A 23,065-nucleotide genomic window follows, 5' to 3' on the forward strand; every position below is an offset into this window, starting at 1 on the left:
AAGGAGACTCTGTAAGTATAACTGTTCTGCCCTAATCCCCTAGCCCTTTTTACCACCATTTTACAACCCAATGTTAGGGTCCCCATAGACTTATATAGAATTTGGCATCCGAGCAGATGTTGGAGTTCAAGTCCAGTCCCGAACCAAACTTTTTTTTTTTAACCCACCGAACCCAAACATCTGCAGGTTCGCCCGTCTCTAGTCAGGAAGTAATTTGTTTTAACACAAGGCCTTTCTCTCTATCGGCAATGAAGGTGGATCAGTAGAACTATAGGGACCAGTTTTTTCTTAATTTCCAATTATATGAATATAAAAAAAATCTATATGTTTTAATAAATTGTTTTTATCTCCTGCTTGAAAATTATTGCAATTATATTAGTTCATGGTGCATCTTTTAAATTAGGAAAGCAGGTGGCAGAGGTCTCATATTTAGAATTTCATAATTTACATACTTACAATAGCTGGATTGAAAGTGAAACTTGCAGGCTGGACAGTAAGATGTGTTGGAGGATCTGCTTTGGCTACATTGCTGGACATCATGGCTGTTTGGGCCTGTATTGTTGTTGGGACTTGCAGTGCAGCCTGTGGCTGTACAGTGGCTTGCAGCGCAGCTTGGGCCTGGACCGCTGGCTGAGCCTGATAAAGAGTCTGGAGGGCGGGGGCTGCCTGGATGGGGGTTTGTAGGGCAGTATTCAGGACTGAAGCTGCTGGAAAAACATATGAAATTAAAATCAGTAACAAAATTGCAAGTTTTATAGGAAGGAACTTGTTACTATAAAAGAAAAAGACTAAAAATCACATGTATCCAAGACAAACAAACAATTCTACTAAATGTTGCTTATAATTTGCTGTACAATGTTCACCATTATATACGGTGTCATGTACACTATCCCGATAACAACCAAGGGCCATTGTAAATGTACAGAGCAGGATTAAAGGGAACCTGACAGTATTTCCAGACTCCCAAACCACCAACATGTATTTATTGCATACCCTTGTATACCCTTCTTAATAAGACAAGACATTTTATTTTCTTACAAATTACTGCATATTAAAAAAAAAATAATAATTATTTTATATATTTATATATATATATATTTTTTATATATATATATATATATATATATATATATATATATATATATATATATATATATATATATATATATATATATATATATATATATATATAAAAATATAACTCCGCTGCCGATATCCTAATTAGTTGGCGACTAGTTGTGGGAATAAATAATAGAACATTCAGCTCACCCACTTCAGATCTCCTCGCCTCTTCACCGCGTCACGGACCAAAACCAAGGCAGCCTCAAACAATCAAAGAATGGTGTCTAGCACAGGAAGAAAGGCATTCTCTGGGTAAGATTTCCATGTGATTTTATTCCATGGACTTAAGTTGGCTTTACACGCTACGATATCGTTAATGAATTATCGTCGGGGTCACGTTGTTTGTGACGCACATCCGGCTTCATTAACGAGATCACAGTGTGTGACACCTATGAGCGACCTTAAACGATCGCAAAAGCGGTCAAAATAGTTTGCCGCGGAGAAGTCGTCCTGAAACAAAAAATCGTTTTCTGCTTATTAGCGATGTCGTTCCTCGTTCCTGCGGCAGCACACATCGCTGTGTGTGACACCGCAGGAGCAACGAACATCTCCTTACCTGCCTCCACCGGCAATGCGGAAGAAAGGAGGTGGGCGGGATGTTACGTCCCGCTTATCTCCGCCCCTCTGTTTCTATTGGACGCCTGCCGTGTGACGTCGCACGAACCGCCCCCTTAGAAAGGAGGCGGATCGCCGGCCAGAGTGACGTCGCAGAGCAGGTTTGTGCGCGTGACGCTGCCGTAGCGATAATGTTCGCTACGGCAGCGATCACCACATATCGGCTGTACGACGGGGGCGGGTGCTATCGCGCTCGATATCACCAGCAAATGCTAGCGATTGTCACAGCGTGTAAAGCCCGCTTAAGACCGAGTGATTCGGTTGAAATGCATCGCAAGACGTATTTTTTTCAGCTGCTGTCTGTTATGCACTTTGTATATACTAAGTACACATGGAATAAAATCACATGGAAATCTTACCCGCAGAATGCCTTTCTTCCTGTGCTGGACACCATTCTATGACTAGTTGTGGTGGCATTATTTTACCCAGTCGTTAGCGACGTCGTTGTGTGTAACAGCTCCGAGTGAGTGTTAGGCCCCTTTCACACGTCAGTGATTCTGGTACGTTTGTGCTTTTTTTTCTACGTACCAGAATCACTAACATATGCAGACCCATTATAATGAATGGGTCTGCTCACACATCAGTGATTTTTCACTGCACGTGACTCCGTGCGGCGTACCCGCGCGTCCGTGATTGCCGCACGGAGACATGTACATTTTTTTCTGGCATCACTGATGTCCCACGGACCACGCAGTGGTGTGGTCCGTGAAACACGTGCCAGAAAAAAACGTGCTTTTAAAATAAAAATCATTTTTACTCACCCGGCTCCAGCGATGTCCTCTGCAGCCCGTCCTCCCTGCTGCTTCTGAGCCGGCTCATTACTGTCGCGCATATTCATGATGCACGACACAGCCGACCCGGAAGCAGCTGCTGCGGAGGTCAGCGCCGGCCGGATGCTGCACTGCGGGAGCGATCAGCACCATGGAGAGCGGGAGCGCGCACAGGTGAGTTAATCTCCAAGTGCAATCACGGGCCACGGAGAACGGAGCCCGGATTGCACTTAGACAACCCACGTGTGCCGTGATTCACGGCACACGGAGGGACATGTGCGTGTTTAACACGCCAGTGAAAAACGTCAGTGTTTTTCACTGACGTGTGAAACGGGCCTTAACAATCAAAAATACTCATCCTATCGTTGACACGTCGTTCATTTTCATAAAATCGTTGCTGTTGCAGGACGCAGGTTGTTCGTCGGTCCTGAGGCAGCACACATCGCTACGTGTGACAATGCAGGAACGAGGAACCTCACCTTACCTGCGGCGGCCCAGAATGAGGAAGGAAGGAGGTCGGTGGGATGTTCCGCGCACTCATCTCCGGCCCTCCGCTTCTATTGGGCGGCCGCTTAGTGACGCCGCACAAACCGCCCCCTTAGAAAGGAGGCGGTTCACCGGCCACAACGACGTACCTAGGCAGGTAAGTCCCGTGTGACGGGTCCTAACGATGTTGTGCGCCACGGGCAGCGATTTGCCCATGACGCACAACCGACAGGGGTGGGTGCTTTCACCAGCGACATCACCAGCGATGTCGCTGCGTCTAAAGCCCCCTTAAGACTATGTGCACACTATAACGTTTTTGCACTTCTCAAAACGCTGCGTTTTTGGCAGCAAAAACCGCACAAAAACGCAGCGGAAAATCGCATGTGTTTTTAGCACATTTCGGTGCATTATTGGCTGCATTTTGCTGCGTTTTTGATCACTTCGTTTTGCTGCGTTTTTCTAATGCATTGCATGGGTAAAAAACGCAGTAAAACGCAGGAAAGAATTGACAAAATGCAGCTAAAAAAAAAAAAAAGTGGTGTTCATAGACTTTGCTGGGGAAGCAAAGTCATGCAATTTGGAGCCCAAAAGCGCACCCAAAAAACGTGCAAAAATGCCATGAAAAACGGTTAGTGCGCATATATCCTAATCGCCCAACTAGTCATGTTATCAAAGCCTCTGTGAGTGTAAAGGGTGCTTTACACGCTGCGACATCGCTAACAATATATCGTCGGGGTCACGTCGTTAGTGACGCTCATCCAGCGCCGTTAGCGACATTGCAGCGTGTGACACCAAGGAGCGACGATCAACAAGCACAAAAATGTGAAAAATCGTTGCTCGTTGACACGTCGCTCCTTTTCCAAATATCGTTGTTGCTGCAGGTACAATGTTGTTAGTCGTTCCTGCGGCAGCACACATCGCTATGTGTGACACCACAGGAACGACGAACATCTCCTTACCTGCGTCTACCAGCAATGAGGAAGGAAGGAGGTGGGCGGCATGTTCCAGCCGCTCATCTCCGCCCCTCCTCTGCTATTGGACAGCTGCCATGTGACGTCGCACGAACCGCCCCCTTAGAAAGGAGGCGGATCGCCGGACAGAGCGATTTCGTAGGGAAGGTAAGTCCGTGTGACGGGTTTTAGCGATGTTGTGCGCCACGGGCAGCGATTTGCCCGTGACGCACAACCGACGGGGGCGGGTACACTCGCTAGCGATATCAGTACCGATATCGCAGAGTGTAAAGTACCATTAAGGCCGAGGTCACATGAGCATATAAAAAAAATCTGACCGATTTTCATCCAGCAGTGTAGGACGATTAAATCCGTTTGGTATTGCATGTCATGCGACTGCAATATGAGTGTGCAATTTTTTTTTATTGCCTAGCATCTGTATGACATCCGTATCCCATCTGTATGCAATGCATTTTTTTTCTCAGCAGCTATTATTCTACAATAAATTGCAAGACCATTTACAGTGTTCTATGCTACAGAATAGAAATGAATTAATTACAAAAAAACAGACGGCATATGAATGGTCTATGTGCCATCCATTTTTTTTTTTGTAGACTTGCATTGGTGAGTCTTGTTTTTTCTCACATTGCAATCATCCGACTAATATGCTCCTGTGAGTGAGGTCTAAGTAATAAATAAGAGCAATTTTGCAAGACCGGATGTCTAGTGAGCAAGTGGCTAACACCGTCTCTCATGGCTGGCTGTCTCCAGTGGCATAACTTGAAGCTAATGGGCCCGATAGCAAACGCTCCAACGGAGACCCTAATTATTGTAAATCTTATCTTGGTCTTTTCTTATGGGCCAAAGGGAATTTTGGCGTCTCTAAAGCCTGCTTTACACGTTGCAATTTCGCATACGATATCGTATGCGATTTGCAACGCCCCCATCGTATGTGTGGCACGTTCAATTTGTTGAACGTGCCGCACATACGAGTAACCCCCGTCACATGTACTTACCCGTCCATACGACCTCGATGTGGGCGGCGAACTTCCACTTCCTGGAGTGGGAGTGACGGTCGGCGTCACAGCGACGTCACACGGCAGCCAGCCAATAGAAGCGGAGGGGTGGAGCTAAGCGGGACGTAAACATCCCGCCCACCTCCTTCCTTCTGCATTGTGGGCCGGGAGCCGCAGGACGCTGATAAGATCTGTTCATCGTTCCCGGAGTGTCGCACACTGCGATGTGTGATATCCCGGGTACGATGAACAATCTAACGTGCAATTCTAGAGACAGGTACAATGTGTATGCGATGAACGTTTTAACGTTCAATCGCACGTACCTGTCACACACTGCAATGTACTTACAATGGCGGATGTGCGTCACTTTCGACGTGACCCCGCCGACACATTGTAAGATACATTGCAGCGTGTAAAGCGGGTTTTAGATTCCAGTGGGATTGCAACCACTGCACTGATTGTAGTTACGCCCCTGGCTGTGCCATCTTGCCTCATTGTGAACTCTTATTTAGGCAGAGATCTGCACATACGTAGCAATGACAACGCTCTTGCAAATCATGTTACTAAAAGGATAAAGGATAAAAGGATTAGTAGGATGACTACTCCTGGGTAAATAACGCCCCACTAATAAGTCACCCACTAATTACTTGTGGAGCCTTCTTCAATGGCAGCTTTATGGTATAGGAAAAAGAGTCACCTCTCTGAACAGTGTCTGGGAGGTTTTGGTTGGTGCTGCCCAAAATGTTGATCCTCAAGAAAGTGACAGACTCCATGGATAGAAAGAAGGCTTATGACTGTTATTGAAAAGAAATGAGGCTATATTGGTCACTGTTATTCTCTTTGAAATGTCAGAAATTTATTTTTGTACATTTTGAGTTTGGGTATTATTCTCACTGTAAAAGATCAAAATAAAATTTAAGTGCTTTATTTAATTGCATAATAATTCTGCACACTATTGGTTGCCGAATAAATCTGCACACAGATATTCTCATAGAAAGACAGAACCTCACTTTTACTTTCTAAAATTTAGGTTTCAAGCATTGTAGTTGTTCAATAATAACATTAATCATCAAAGATACATAGTGCACTATAATGAGAAGAATAACTTTGCATGGTGCACAATTCTTCCCATCAAATATTATGGAATTTGTATTGGATGCTCCCAGAGCCGACATTGGGGGGGAGGAAATGGAGACTGAATAATTGCACAGAGCCCATATTCACAAAGGGAGCCCCCTACTCCTGCATCCCCTCCATGTAGTGTATAGAGGATGTACATTGGTGCAACGTACCAACGTACATCCTCTGTAGTGCCGGGGCACTTTTTCCCGACGGTGTCGGCTCAGAAGTTGAGAGGGAGGTGTGAGGGGCTGTCTGACAGCACAGCAGTGTACAGACACCGGGGACAGGAAGCAGCCAGTAGCCCATGTTCCCCTCGTTCTCATCATGACTGACACCTCCATGACACTTCCTGGGACCTTATCAAACGAGGAAACAGTACCTGGCAAGATTTTATATTATACACATACACACACACACACTATATGCTGCATATGTAGAGATATATATATATATATATATATATATATATATATATATATATATATATATATACACACATGTGTGTGTGTGTGTGTGTGTGTGTGTGTGTGTGTGTGAACATATTCAGTATATAGTGTGTGTGTATATATGTGTATATATTATGTATGTGTTTGTATGCGTGTACATATATACAGCATATAGTATCTGTGTATATCTGTGTGTATAATATAAATTAAATATACATACACACACACACAAGGGCGTAATGATTGTGATCGCAGAGATCGTGACCGCTACCCCAAATTCGTGCTGCAGGGGGGGCTACCGACCCCAGTTCCTACTTCCAAGGATGAAAATTCAGCTAAAGTGTATTGTGGCGCAGAGACCTGTTGAGTCACTGCACAGCAATACATTCCGGAAGCCAATCAGAGGCCGGCAGCTGACATATGCATACCTGTGACTGGGGGAGTGCACACTGATGTAAGCTCCTGCACAGGCTATAGAAGGGGACGCCGTGGGAGCAGAGTAAGCAAAGTAGGATGTTTGTTTTTTATGCTTTATTGAACAGCGGCAGAAAGGGGGCGATACAGGAAGGGGTCCAAAATGGGGGACATATGTATGTAGCATGATTTAGAACATAAATACCAGGATGGGTAACACATATGCCTGGATCGACGCAGGATAGAGAATATATATACAAGGATAGGAGACATACAGTATATACCAGAATGAACCCAGGATGAGGGACATATATACCTGGATGGGTCCAGGATAGGAGACATATATACCAGGATGGGCCCAGGAAGGTGGGACATATATACAAGATCGGGGGACATATATACCTGGATGGCACACAGGATGGGGAATATTAGTACAGGATGAGGAACATTACTGCATAATAGCGGGGAGGGCAACCCGTATTCCTTTATAGGATTTAGATAAAGGAGAAGTGCTCACTAACACAATTTTAGACAAACTAGTGATCAATATTTCAGAAAAAAAGGCCTTTTGCATACATAGAAAAAGTCCTGGATCTTTGAATTCGGCCCATAAAAAATGGGAGCAAAAACAAGTGTTGATTTTCTATTTTTGTGCCAATAATTATATATATTATATATATATATATATATATATATATATATATATATATATATATATATATATATATATACACACAGTTAGGTCCAGAAATATTTGGACAGTGACACAATTTTCGCGAGTTGGGCTCTGCATGCCACCACATTGGATTTGAAATGAAACCTCTACAACAGAATTCAAGTGCAGATTGTAACGTTTAGTTTGAAGGTTTGAACAAAAATATCTGATAGAAATTGTAGGAATTGTACACATTTCTTTACAAACACTCCACATTTTAGGAGGTCAAAAGTAATTGGACAAATAAACCAAACCCAAACAAAATATTTTTATTTTCAATATTTTGTTGCGAATCCTTTGGAGGCAATCACTGCCTTAAGTCTGGAACCCATGGACATCACCAAACGCTGGGTTTCCTCCTTCTTAATGCTTTGCCAGGCCTTTACAGCCGCAGCCTTCAGGTCTTGCTTGTTTGTGGGTCTTTCCGTCTTAAGTCTGGATTTGAGCAAGTGAAATGCATGCTCAATTGGGTTAAGATCTGGTGATTGACTTGGCCATTGCAGAATGTTCCACTTTTTTGCACTCATGAACTCCTGGGTAGCTTTGGCTGTATGCTTGGGGTCATTGTCCATCTGTACTATGAAGCGCCGTCCGATCAACTTTGCGGCATTTGGCTGAATCTGGGCTGAAAGTATATCCCGGTACACTTCAGAATTCATCCGGCTACTCTTGTCTGCTGTTATGTCATCAATAAACACAAGTGACCCAGTGCCATTGAAAGCCATGCATGCCCATGCCATCACGTTGCCTCCACCATGTTTTACAGAGGATGTGGTGTGCCTTGGATCATGTGCCGTTCCCTTTCTTCTCCAAACTTTTTTCTTCCCATCATTCTGGTACAGGTTGATCTTTGTCTCATCTGTCCATAGAATACTTTTCCAGAACTGAGCTGGCTTCATGAGGTGTTTTTCAGCAAATTTAACTCTGGCCTGTCTATTTTTGGAATTGATGAATGGTTTGCATCTAGATGTGAACCCTTTGTATTTACTTTCATGGAGTCTTCTCTTTACTGTTGACTTAGAGACAGATACACCTACTTCACTGAGAGTGTTCTGGACTTCAGTTGATGTTGTGAACGGGTTCTTCTTCACCAAAGAAAGTATGCGGCGATCATCCACCACTGTTGTCATCCGTGGACGCCCAGGCCGTTTTGAGTTCACAAGCTCACCAGTCAATTCCTTTTTTCTCAGAATGTACCCGACTGTTGATTTTGCTACTCCAAGCATGTCTGCTATCTCTCTGATGGATTTTTACTTTTTTTTCAGCCTCAGGATGTTCTGCTTCACCTCAATTGAGAGTTCCTTAGACCGCATGTTGTCTGGTCACAGCAACAGCTTCCAAATGCAAAACCACACACCTGTAATCAACCCCAGACCTTTTAACTACTTCATTGATTACAGGTTAACGAAGGAGTCGCCTTCAGAGTTAATTGCAGCCCTTAGAGTCCCTTGTCCAATTACTTTTGGTCCCTTGAAAAAGAGGAGGCTATGCATTACAGAGCTATGATTCCTAAACCCTTTCTCCGATTTGGATGTGAAAACTCTCATATTGCAGCTGGGAGTGTGCACTTTCAGCCCATATTATATATATAATTGTATTTCTGAACATGTTTTTGTAAACAGCTAAAATAACAAAACTTGTGTTACTGTCCAAATATTTCTGGCCCTGACTGTATATACATACACATATATACAGTGCCTACAAGTAGTATTCAACCCCCTGCAGATTTAGCAGGTTTGATAAGATGCAAATAAGTTAGAGCCTGCAAACTTCAAACAAGAGCAGGATTTATTAACAGATGCATAAATCTTACAAACCAACAAGTTATGTTGCTCAGTTAAATTTTAATACATTTTCAACATAAAAGTGTGGGTCAATTATTATTCAACCCCTAGGTTTAATATTTTGTGGAATAACCCTTGTTTGCAATTACAGCTAATAATCGTCTTTTATAAGACCTGATCAGGCCGGCACAGGTCTCTGGAGTTATCTTGGTCCACTCCTCCATGCAGATCTTCTCCAAGTTATCTAGGTTCTTTGGGTGTCTCATGTGGACTTTAATCTTGAGCTCCTTCCACAAGTTTTCAATTGGGTTAAGGTCAGGAGACTGACTAGGCCACTGCAACACCTTGATTTTTTCCCTCTTGAACCAGGCCTTGGTTTTCTTGGCTGTGTGCTTTGGGTCGCTGTCTTGTTGGAAGATGAAATGACGACCCATCTTAAGATCCTTGATGGAGGAGCGGAGGTTCTTGCCCAAAATCTCCAGGTAGGCTGTGCTATCCATCTTCCCATGGATGCGGACCAGATGGCCAGGCCCCTTGGCTGAGAAACAGCCCCACAGCATGATGCTGCCACCACCGTGCTTGACTGTAGGGATGGTATTCTTGGGGTCGTATGCAGTGCCATCCAGTCTCCAAACGTCATGTGTGTGGTTGGCACCAAAGATCTCGATCTTGTTCTCATCAGACCAGAGAACCTTGAACCAGTCTGTCTCAGAGTCCTCCAAGTGATCATGAGCAAACTGTAGATGAGCCTTGACATGACGCTTTGAAAGTAAAGGTACCTTACGGGCTCGTCTGGAACGGAGACCATTGCGGTGGAGTACGTTACTTATGGTATTGACTGAAACCAATGTCCCCACTGCCATGAGATCTTCCCGGAGCTCCTTCCTTGTTGTCCTTGGGTTAGCCTTGACTCTTCGGACAAGCCTGGCCTCGGCACGGGTGGAAACTTTCAAAGGCTGTCCAGGCCGTGGAAGGCTAACAGTAGTTCCATAAGCCTTCCACTTCCGGATGATGCTCCCAACAGTGGAGACAGGTAGGCCCAACTCCTTGGAAAGGGTTTTGTACCCCTTGCCAGCCTTGTGACCCTCCACGATCTTGTCTCTGATGGCCTTGGAATGCTCCTTTGTCTTTCCCATGTTGACCAAGTATGAGTGCTGTTCACAAGTTTGGGGAGGGTCTTAATTAGTCAGAAAAGGCTGGAAAAAGAGATAATTAATCCAAACATGTGAAGCTCATTGTTCTTTGTGTCTGAAATACTTCTTAATACTTTAGGGGAAACAAAACAGAATTCTTGTGGTTTGAGGGGTTGAATAATAAATGACCCTCTGAATAAACTTTTCACAATTTAAAAACATAAATAAAAAAAGAAATAACAACATTCTTTTTTGCTGCAGTGCATTTCACACTTCCAGGCTGATCTACAGTCCAAATGTCACAATGCCAAGTTAATGCCGAATGTGTAAACCTGCTAAATCTGCAGGGGGTTGAATACTATTTGTAGGCACTGTATATATTATATATATATATACACACACATATATATAATATATATGTGTATATTATATATGTATACAGTGCCTTGTGAAAGTATTCGGCCCCTTTGAATTTTTCAACATTTTTTCCCAGATTTCAGGCTTCAAATATAAAGATAAAAATTTTAATGTTATGGTGAAGAATCAACAACAAGTGGGACACAATTGTGAAGTTGAATGAAATTTATTGCTTATTTTAAAACTTTTATAAAAAATAATAAAGTGAAAAGTGGTGCGTGCAATATTATTCGGCCCCTTTAAATTAATACTTTGTAGCGCCACATTTTGCTGTGATTACAGCTGCAAATCACTTGGGGTATGTGTCTATCAGTTTTGCACATCGAGAGACTGAAATTCTTGCCCATTCTTCCTTTGCAAACAGCTGGAGCTGAGTGAGGTTGGATGCAGAACAATTGTGAATAGCAGTTTTCAGCTCTTTCCACAGATTCTCGATTAGATTTAGGTCTGGACTTTGATTTGGTCATTCTAACACCTGGATACGTTTATTTGTGAACCATTCCATTTTAGATTTTGCTTTATGTTTTGGAGCATTGTCTTGTTGAAAGACAGATCTCCGTCCCAGTCTCAGGTATTTTGCAGACACCAACAGGTTTTCTTCAAGAATGGTCCTATACTTGGCTCCATCCATCTTCCCATAAATTTTAACCATCTTCCCTGTACCTGCTGAAGAAAAGCAGGTCCAAACCATGATTCTGCCACCACCATGTTTGACAGTGGGGATGGTGTGTTCAGCGTGATGAGCTGTGTTGCTTTTACGCCAAACATATCGTTTGGCATTGTGCCCAAAAAGTTCGATTTTGGTTTCATCTGATCAGAGCACCTTCTTCCATATGTTTGGTGTGTCTCCCAGGTACAGTACAGACCAAAAGTTTGGACACACCTCATTCAAAGAGTTTTCTTTATTTTCAGGACTCTAAAAATTGTAGATTCACATTGAAAACATCAACACTATGAATGAAAATATGTGGAATGAAATACTTAAAAAAGTGTGAAACAACTGAAAATATGTCTTATATTTTAGGTTCTTCAAAGTAGCCACCTTTTGCTTTGATTTCTGCTTTGCACAGTCTTGGCATTCTCTTGATGAGCTTCAAGAGGTAGTCACTGGAAATGGTCTTCCAACAGTCTTGAAGGAGTTCCCAGAGATGCTTAGCACTTGTTGGCCCTTTTGCCTTCACTCTGCGGTCCAGCTCACCCCAAACCATCTCGATTGGGTTCAGGTCTGGTGACTGTGGAGGCCAGGTCATCTGGCGTAGCACCCAATCACTCTCCTTCTTAGTCAAATAGCCCTTACACAGCCTGGAGGTGGTTTTGGGGTCATTGTCCTGTTGAAAAATAAATGATGGTCCAACTAAACGCACACCGGATGGAATAGCATGCCGCTGCAAGATGCTGTGGTAGCCATGCTGGTTTAGTATGCCTTCAATTTTGAATAAATCCCCAACAGTGTCACCAGCAAAGCACCCCCACACCATCACACCTCCTCCTCCATGCTTCACGGTAGGAACCAGGCATGTAGAGGAGAAGGTGTGTCCAAACTTTTGGTCTGTACTGTAGCTTATGGCAAACTTTAAACAACACTTTTTATGGATATCTTTAAGAAAATGGCTTTCTTCTTGCCACTCTGCCATAAAGGCCAGATTTGTGCAGTGAGCGATCGATTGTTGTCCTATGGACAGACTCTCCCACCTTAGCTGTAGATCTCTGCAGTTCATCCAGAGTGATCATGGGCCTCTTGGCTGCATTTCTGATCAGTCTTCTCCTTGTTTGAGATGACATTTTTTAGGGACGGCAAGGTCTTGGTAGATTTGCAGTGGTGTGATACTCCTTCCATTTCAATATGATCCCTTGCACAGTGCTTCTTGGGATGTTTAAAGTTGTGGAAATCTTTTTGTAAACAAATCCGGCTTTAAACTTCTCTACAACAGTATCACGGACCTGCCTGTTGTGTTCCTAGGTCTTCATGATGCTCTCTGTGCTTTAAGCAGAACACTGAGACTATCACAGAGCAGGTGCATTTATACGGAGACTTGATTACACACAGGTGGCTTATATTTATCATCATCAGTCATTTAGGACAACATTGGATCATTCAGAGATCCTCAAAGAACTTCTGGAGTGAGTTTTCTGCACTGAAAGTAAAGGGGCCGAATAATATTGCACGCTCCAATTTTCAGTTTATTCTTTTTCACAAAAGTTTAAAATAAGCAATACATTTCGTTCAACTTCACAATTGTGTCCCACTTGTTGATTCTTCACCATAACAGTAAAATATTTATCTTTATGCTTGAAGCCTGAAACGTGGGAAAAGGTTGAAAAATTCAAGGGGGCAGAATACTTTCGCAAGGCACTGTATATATTATATATATAATATATATATATATATATATATATATATATATATATATATATATATATATATATATACACATACATACATACATATATATACATATATACACACATATACACACACATATACACACACACACACACTCACACTGGAGATCAAAATTAGAGCATAACACACAGTTTCTTAAAAGTTAAAGTTATTGTGCAGTCATATGCGATTATATCTTAACATGAGTAGCCTAGCAGTGTTTTAAGCTTATTTCATAAATTTAAGTTTTTTAAAAGCACATAATAAAAATTGAAATGAGATAAATGAAAAAGACCACTGATCAAAATTAGAGAACACTTTCGGATACCTGCACATTTTTGGTGTTAATCTGGCACCTGGTGCTAATTTCCTTAATTATTTGACAAACTATTTAACTGGCACCTAATTTCAAGTTTGCACTGACTTTGCAAACATGGTGTGCCGTTCCTGAAATCCTTCGGCAGCAGGTTGTCCACATGAAAGCCAAAGGGGCGACCCTATCAGCCAAAGCAAGAGAAGTTGGTCGTTCCAGGTCTGTGATTTCGAGAATATTGCATCCTTACAACAACATTATAAACTCTTTCAAGTCCCCCAAGAAGGCTGGTCGCCCTCGAAAAACAAATGCAAAAAAGGACAGGGTAATGCAGAGAATCTCCATGGATAATTGTTTTAACACTGCAGCTGGAATTGCTCACCAGTTCAGTACTTAACAGGGTAAGGATCTGTCTCATCATACGTTTAAGAGTATTTGGACTAAAAGTCCACTCTGCAGTGACCAAACCTCTCATTAGCAGAAAGAAAGAATCCAGAGGCTAGACTCCCCTTTGGTGATGAGAATGATGTGTGGACACAGGAGAAGTGGTCCATAGTTCATTTTAGTGATGAAAGCAAGTTTAATTTATATGGGTCTGATGGGAAACATTATATTCGTTGACAAACTGGGGAAAGACTGAACCCAAAGTGTGTTAAGAAGTCAGTGAAAAGGTGGTGGCGGAAATGTCATTTTTTGCGGAATGTTTTCTGCAGCTGGAGTTGGACCTCTTAAATAGCTAACAGTGCATCTCAAATTAGAATATCATCAAAAAGTTTATTTATTTCAGTCAAGTGTTTATTTCTGTTAATGTTGATAATTACCTATAGAATGTAAGCCCGCAAGGGTAGGGCCCTCTTCCCGCTGTACTAGTCTGTCTACCGTAACTTGTATATGTATTCTGTATGTAACCCCCTTCTCATGTACAGCACCATGGAATTAATGGTGCTCTATAAATAAATAATAATAATAATTATGGCTTACAGCCAATGAAAACCCAAACGTTATCTCAGAAAATTAGAATAATTACCATAAAACACCTGCAAAGGCTTCCTAAGCATTTAAAATGTTCCCTTAGACTGCTGACTTGACAGGAGTCCAGAAGGCAGTAATGACTCTACATAATATATGTACAATATGCCTTTCCCTTCTTGTATTGAATTACTGAAATAAATTAACTTTTTGATGATATTTTAATTTATTGAGATGCACCTGTACATGGCAGAGTGAATACAAGTATGTATCAGAACCTTCTCCAACAACACGTGGTTCCTTATTTGTGTTCATCACTTCAGCAATTTTCATGCAGGACAATGGCCTCTGTCACACAGCAAAACAGCAGTTCCTTGAAACAGAAAACAATGAAACATTTAAATGGCCAGCCAAGAGTCCTGATCTTAACCCAATAGAAAACCTCTGGAAAATCCTTGGTGACAAAGTTATGGCCAAGAAACCCACAACAGTCAAAGAACTGTGGAAGAGACTGGAAGAAGAGTGGACCAAACTCATACCAGAGCAGTGGGAGAGACTAGTGATGTCCTGTGGCCGCAAATGTGCTGAAGTCATTCAAAGCAAAGCCCTGTACACTTCCTACTGATTGGTGACTGTTGTTACCTTCAGAAAATGTAGTTATAATCATTCTCTGTGCTACAGTCATGTTCTCTAATTATGATCATCAAGTTTTGGGCAAAATAAACAGGTGGTTCACCCTTTTTCATTACTGGCCACATCTATATTATGTTGAGATACAAGGTTTCTCTCAAATACCTTGTGTTGCCAATAGTGCCTGTGAGTGGCGCTACTGGGGTCCGCTCACCCCCTTCACATGACCATCGGGCTCTGTAACCTCTGATGTCCGGTGATGTTACGTCAACTGAGGCCGGTCCCAGTCTTCCTGAGAGACTGGGCAGTGGACGGCGCTTCACCGCTCATCACAGCACAGCATCACGTCCCAGCATCTTGCGTATGCTCTGCGGTGAAGGAGGGAGCACAGGCCTGGGCTGTGATGAGCGGTGAAACGCCGCCATCAGTACAGTCACTCAGGCAGACTGTGGCCCACCTCAGTTGACGTAACATCACTGAACATCAGAGGTCACAGAGCCCGGGGGATCACGCAAAGGGGGTGATCGGACCGCAATAGCGCCACTCACAGGCACTATTAGCAACACAAAGTATTTGAGAGAAACTTTGTTTCTCAACAAAATATCGATGTGGCCAGAAATGAAAAGGGGTGAACCACCCCCTTCAACGTTGATAAACCTTGGATCTTTAGTAAAACACTATTCTAGTGGCATGGTGTACCCCTTACAAAAAACCTTCAAATGTTGATTAAGGTAGATTAGATTACTTCTGAAAAAGTAAGTGATCATACATTGTTCTCTAACTTTTGATCTCCAGTGTATATACTATCCCAAACTATCCCAGTACACCAGACAGACATTGGCCAGAAGACACTTTTTTTCTTTCTTTTTTTAATCAGCAGCTTGTCAATACTTTAAGTGTTTGTGCAGCGTTTTTATTCCTATTCAAATCAATGGGAAACAAAAACACAGTTGACAAAGCTGCAAAAACACTTGTAAAAACAAGTAAAAAACATGCATATCGTGCACAACATTTTTGTTTTTTGCTACAGAACAATTCACAGCAAAACGGTGCATGAGAACATGCCTTGATAGAGGTTTTCTGACAATGTCATAAGTTTAGCATGGAATGATAAATCCCTTGCGGCTCCAGCACTGATGCTCAGGGGGTCTCTGCCATTCTTCGCACTTGGCTGCCTTGATCTTGTGGCTGCATCTTCTGTTATAGATGCAAATAGTAAATAATGATCGGCAGGGCGAGGCACCGGGGATAACGCCAGAGGGGATTTAGCAGGACAATTAAGAGGACATATGACTTTTTTTTAATCACTATTTATTCTGCTCTTTGTAAGGTAAGCTGTACAAAAAGATTGCATATTTATTCAGTGTGGAAGTGCAAACAAGTGATTTTTTTTTCCCATTGATACTGCAATTCTGTAATATAGGAAACTGTAAATGGTCCTGTAAATAAATAATAATAAATAATAATAAATAATTAATAGCGGCTGCTGTAAAAAAATAAAATAAAATGGATTGTATATGGACTGCACATTGCATACTGATGGCAAGTGGGAAAAAAAATATGCTACTTTCCTAGATGACACTCAACGATTTTTATACGCTCGTGTGACCGTACCCCTAACAGTGTTGTCATAGTAATATTTCTGAATTGGGGGCCACAGTTTGAATTTCACCAAGGGCTACAATTTGTTAAAGGGAACCCGACAGGCACAATATGCACCCAGGACCACGAACAGTTTTGGGTGCATTTTGCTAATCTCTGCCTAACCGTCCCTGTATACACTAGCATAGATAAAGAGATCTTTAGAAAAAGTATTTCTAAAGATCCGTTATGATACGCTAATGAGATCAGGGACTAGTCGCAAGAGCGTTAGTTCCCTTGGCTAGTCAGCCCTTGTGGGCGTGCTAACATACTAATGAATACGCAGCTCAGAGGCATGGCTGCTCTCACCTCTGCTGCCACCGCTGGTTTTCAGCTCAGTACGCACGATCAGAACGTCCCTGGACTTCTGGTAATGCGCACTACACCAGTTTGAAGCCAGGACGTGTACACCCAGCTTCATAGTGCACATAGTAGTCTGGGACTTCTGATCATGAGCCGAAATCCAACGTTGGGCGCGGAGGCAGCAGAGCGCGGTGAGATTGACAATGCCTCGGACGCTGCGCATTCATAAGCATGTTAGCACGCCCACAGAGGAGTGCTTACAGGCAAAGGGGGCCGACTAGCCAAGGGACCTTTATCAAAATATTTGGACTGGCTGCTACACCCATTGCTGGTTTGCATTCCATCATACATAAAGGAAACGGCAGATTTAGTGCAACATCTTGATAATTTTGAATGGTAAACATCTTTTAAGTGGGTATCCCTTGACATTAAAAGTCTTTTTACCAGAATACCACAACATCTAGCAGTAGAAATTATAGTAGATAGACTGGTAAAAATAGGAGAAAATCCAGCTCAGGTCAAATTTATAGAGGAAGCGTTAGATTTTGTATTCACACATAATGCCTTCAAGTTTGGCAATACATGGTACTTGCAACAAAGTGGAGTAGCCATGGGGACCCCGGTTGCATGCACTTCAGCTAATTTGTTTTTGGCAACAGTTAAGGAGGATTTAATTTATGACATCAAAAACATTAAAAAATATCTGCGCTTTGTAGATGACGCTTTAATTATATGGGATGGGGATGACAGCAGCCTGGAATCATTTGTCTCTTACTTGAACTCCACAAATAAATACAATATGTATTTCACCTATTTATTTGGGGGTCAAAGCATTGAATTCCTTGATGTTAAACTGTCCGTGATCGATGGCAAAAATCACACGCGAGTTATATAGGAAACCCACAGCGGTTAACATGCTGTTGCACCACAATAGTGCACATCCAGCGCACGTTTTCAAATCCATACCATATAGCCAATTTCTAAGAGTGCATAGGATCAATAATGATCCAGCTAAGCTAACTGAACAAATAAATGAGCTAAAACAAAGATTTCAGGAACGGAGTTACCCCCCTTCTGAAATAAATAAAGTGCAAATACGAGATGAGGAAAAAATTCTCCAAAATAAATCTAGACAATCACTCTTGACAATGATAGTGTCCAAAAAATTGGCAAAAAACCCCAAGAGCGTTTTGTGTTCAGTTTTAAATACGGTCCGATGGATAAAACAATTAGGTCTATTATTAATAAAAACTGGCCCATCATAGAAAAAGAATTGTCTGATATAGCGAAAAATAGACCTTTGATCACATATAGACGCAGTAAAAACATAGGTGATTTGCTTGTTAAAAAACGCTATATTCCTCCTGGAACTTGGCTACACCATATGGGACCAGTGGGTAGTCATAAATGTGGTAGTTGCTCATTTTGCCAATATCATATCACGGACAAAGCTTTCAGGATAGGTGATGGACACTACCAAGCAGCTAATTATATCACGGACAAATATCACGGACAAAGCTTTCAGGATAGGTGATGCACACTACCAAGCAGCTAATTACTTGCAGAACGAAAATGGTGGTCTATGTTGTCTATTGTCCATGTGGATTTTTTTACATTGGAAAGACTATTAGACCACTATTCGTTCGCTTAAGAGAACATCGTAACTCGATCGCATCAGGGATAGGTGCCACTAAATTAATAAATCACATGAAAGAAATACATAATGCAGATTGCAATTTGCTTAGGTTTGCTGGTTTGGAGCTGGTTGAATCTCCAGCAAAGGGTGGAGACACCCATAAAATACTCCTCCAAAGGGAGGCACAATATATTATTAAGTATCACGCTATGGGCCCTTTGGGTTTAACGATAAAAATGATTTGATTGTTTTCTTGGGATGAATTTCATTGTGAAAATTGCTGTTCTGATAATACATGTTTATTTTTGTACATCATATGTTGATTTGTTTTTACAATTGTTTTTAATCATCACTGACATCTGATAGCGTGAACCGCTGATTTAAATATCTAGGATATGATGTCACAATTTGTCAGACCCGTCGAAGCACCAGTATAGGGTGCGAAACGGCCGTCGTCTGACGTGATGTTCCGTCTCACTCCCTACCTGCTTTGCCTACAGCATGTTAACCTGTACATGTGAATAAAATATCCACCTCTTGCACAGCAACTATCGGTGAGTGCTCTTCATTTTCTACTATTATATATCGTGGATTTTGTTGCTCTGTCATGAATAAGCACCCTGTAGCTGTTGAAGAATTTTTTCTAGTGGTTCTGTTGCCACTAGAGGTTGCTGCGAACAACCAGGGGTAAAAAGCTGTGTATGTACAAGGATTAAAATCTAAGCATCTCTATACATGGAGTAGTGCCCTGTCCTTCTTGCCTTCATTGTAGCCAAGGGAACTAATGCCCTTGCGACTAGTCGCAGGCCTCATTAGCATATTATAAAGGATCTTTAGAATGACTTTTTATAAAGATGTCTATCTATGCTAGTGTATACAGGGACGGTTAGGCAGGGATTAGCAATATGCACCTAGAACTGCTCGTGGTTCTGGGTGCATATTGCACTTGACAGGTTCACTTTAAAAACTGACCCTGGATGCTCCTATTGCAGAAGTGAGCATAGTTTTTGTAATTAAACCCTCCTTGCTTTTTTCCCCTGTAGATAGTTTTCTGTACCTGCACTAATCTTTGTTTACATCGCTGCACTGATGATGTGTCAGATGGGGCAACAGTAATGTATTTAGCTTACCGCTACAACCAGTGGAGTAAAAAGATCTTGCTGGATTAGGGAACCATTTACCGTATTTTTCGCTTTATAATACGCACTTTTGTTCCCCCAAATTTTGGGGGAAAGTAGGGGGTGCGTCTTATAAGCCGAATATAGGGGGGTGTATATTATATATATATATATTATAATATATATATATATATATATATATATATATATATATATATATATATATATATATATATATATATAATATATACACAACACACACACTGCAGGGTCCAGGGGAGGTGGGAGCGCTGTGCTGGGGGCAGGTGAACGCTGCGGCGGCAGCGTTTGATCTCTTGCTCCCGCTGATATAATATGCACAGCCGCTGTCCATCTCCGGTGGTGCTGAAATCGCACGCAGTGATGGGTTGGGGGAGCGGTGCATATTATTTGTCCCTGCGCCCCCCTGTGATGGCACATGCCCCCCCTGTGTTAGATTTGGCCCCCAGACTGCTGCTGTGGCCCATTTGCGGCAGATTGACTAAAACACTGCCGGGTGCAGGGACCACTCGCCGCCGTCCACGTTTTGACGGATGAGATAATCTGCCTCCCAGTTTTCCACGCCTGGGATGTGGACTGCGGATATGGTGGACTTGGAGTCCTCCGTCCACTGAAGGATGCGTTGCACCTCCAACATTGCCAGGCGGCTGCGTGTCCCGCCTTGGTGATTGATGTAGGCAACCGCTGTCGCGTTGTCTGACTGGACTCGAATGTGCTTGCCCGCCAACAGGTGGTGAAAAGCTAGAAGAGCTAGAAGCACGGCTCTGGTTTCCAGCACATTGATTGAAAGGGCTGACTCGGACGGAGTCCAAGTGCCCTGCGCTCTGTGGTGGAGACATACCGCTCCCCAGCCGGATAGACTGGCATCCGTGGTGAGGATCACCCAGGACTGGGCCAGGAAGGAGCGCCCCTGGGACAGAGAGAGGGGCCGAAGCCACCACTGAAGAGAGCTCCTGGTCTGTGGCAACAGAGCCACCAGCCTGTGTAAGGAGGAAGGCCGCTTGTCCCAACAGCGGAGAATGTCCAGCTGCAGGGGGCGCAGATGGAACCGGGCAAAGGGGACAGCTTCCATTGACGCCACCATTTGACCCAGCACCTGCATCAGACGCCTGAGGGTATAACGGCGGGGCCCTCAGCAGAGAGCGCACTGCCAGTTCGAGGGACTGCTGTTTGACTAAGGGCAACTTCACAAGTGCCGGCAAAGTCTCGAACTGCATCCCTAGGTACGCGAGACTCTGGGTCGGAGTCAGAGTGGATTTGGGAAGATTGACCAGCCACCCGAATTGGGCTATAATGGCGAGAGTGAGCGAGACACTCCGCTGACAGTCTGCGCTGGATGAAGCCTTGCTCATTCTAAAATAAAAAATAGAGAATTTTGTTTACTTACCGTAAATTCTTTTTCTTATAGTTCCGTATTGGGAGACCCAGACCATGGGTGTTTAGCTTCTGCCTCCGGAGGACACACAAAGTACTACACTTAAAAGTGTAGCTCCTCCCTCTGAGCTTATACACCCCCTGGTGAGCAGACCCAGCCAGATTAGTGCAAAAGCTGAAGGAGAATAGCCACCCACAAGTAGAACAGAGCAAGAGCCGGAACAACCGGAGACTCTGTCCACCACAACAGCCGGTGAGAACACGCGGAACAAGAAAAAATTGCCAACAGGCAACAGGTAGGGTGCTGGGTCTCCCAATACGGAACTATAAGAAAAAGAATTTATGGTAAGTAAACAAAATTCTCTTTTTCTTTATCGTTCCTTTGGGAGACCCAGACCATGGGACGTTCCAAAGCAGTCCCTGGGTGGGAAATAAACAGAATAAACTAAGAAGTAGGCAGAACCTAACTTCACAAATGGGCGACAGCCGCTTGAAGGATGCGTCTGCCCAAGCTCGCATCTGCCGAAGCATGAGCATGCACTTGGTAGTACTTCGAAAAGGTATGCAGGCTAGTCCAAGTGGCAGCCTGACAGACTTGTTGAGCCGTAGCCTGGTGCCTAAAAGCCCAAGAGGCACCGACAGCTCTGGTCGAATGTGCCTTGATCCCCGGCGGGGGAGGCACCTGAGTACTCAGGTAGGCGTCTGAAATGGTCGATCTAATCCAACGGGCTAAGGTCGGCTTAGAAGCAGAGAGACCCTTGCGCCGACCTGTGGTTAGCACAAAAAGAGAAGTGCACCGCCTAAGTGCAGCGGTGCGAGACACATAGATCCGGAGAGCACGCACCAGATCCAGAGTATGCAGCGCTTTTTCAAAGCGATGAACAGGAGCCGGACAAAAGGAAGGTAGGGTAATGTCCTGGTTAAGGTGGAAAGGAGAGACCACCTTAGGAAGAAAGTCCGGAGTCGGACGGAGAACCACCTTGTCTTGATGAAAAACCAAAAAAGGTGACTCCGAAGAGAGCGCAGCCAAATCAGAGACTCTCCTGAGGGAAGTAATGGCCACCAGAAAGGCCATTTTCTGTGAAAGACGATACAAGGAAACTTCCCTAAGAGGCTCAAAGGGGGGTTTCTGCAAAACCGTGAGGACCAAATTAAGGTCCCAGGGATCCAAGGGCCGCCGGTAAGGCGGAATGATGTGAGACGCGCCCTGCATGAAGGTGCGGACCTGAGCCAGCCAAGCGAGACGCCGCTGGAACAGAACAGACAGAGCTGAGACTTGTCCCTTGAGAGAGTTGAGGGACAGACCTAGCCGCAGACCGGACTGTAGAAAAGACAGAAGGGTCGGCAAGGAGAAAGGCCAAGGAGGATGGTCGGTAGAGCGACACCAGGATAGGAAAATTCTCCAAGTCCGGTGATAGATCTTAGCGGAGGAAGACTTACGGGCCCGAGTCATAGTGGAGATGACTTCAGGAGGAATACCAGAAGCCGTCAAAATCCAGGACTCAAGAGCCATGCCGTCAATTTTAGAGCCGCAGAATTTAGGCGGAAAAACGGACCTTGCGAGAGAAGGTCTGGACGGTCCGGGAGATGCCACGGCATCTCTACGGACAGATGGAGCAGGTCTGGATACCAAGCTCGCCTGGGCCAGTCCGGTGCAATGAGGATGACT

At 43.5% G+C, this 23,065-nt stretch overlaps 1 protein-coding gene across 3 annotated transcripts in view; it reads right to left on the minus strand.

The window, feature by feature from the left end:
• Positions 1-23,065, minus strand: part of POU6F1 (POU class 6 homeobox 1) — a 164,845-nt gene that overhangs the window by 65,603 nt on the left and 76,177 nt on the right. For 2 of the 3 annotated variants that reach the window (XM_075337128.1, XM_075337129.1), the window contains one exon: positions 457-707. In XM_075337128.1, coding sequence (XP_075193243.1) covers positions 457-707 — 251 coding nt within the window. The remainder of the gene's footprint in view (positions 1-456; positions 708-23,065) is intronic. The other variant, XM_075337130.1, reaches the window with a different exon arrangement.

This window comes from Anomaloglossus baeobatrachus, chromosome 2 (assembly GCF_048569485.1).
Source record: "Anomaloglossus baeobatrachus isolate aAnoBae1 chromosome 2, aAnoBae1.hap1, whole genome shotgun sequence".
Lineage (NCBI taxonomy): Eukaryota > Metazoa > Chordata > Amphibia > Anura > Aromobatidae > Anomaloglossus > Anomaloglossus baeobatrachus.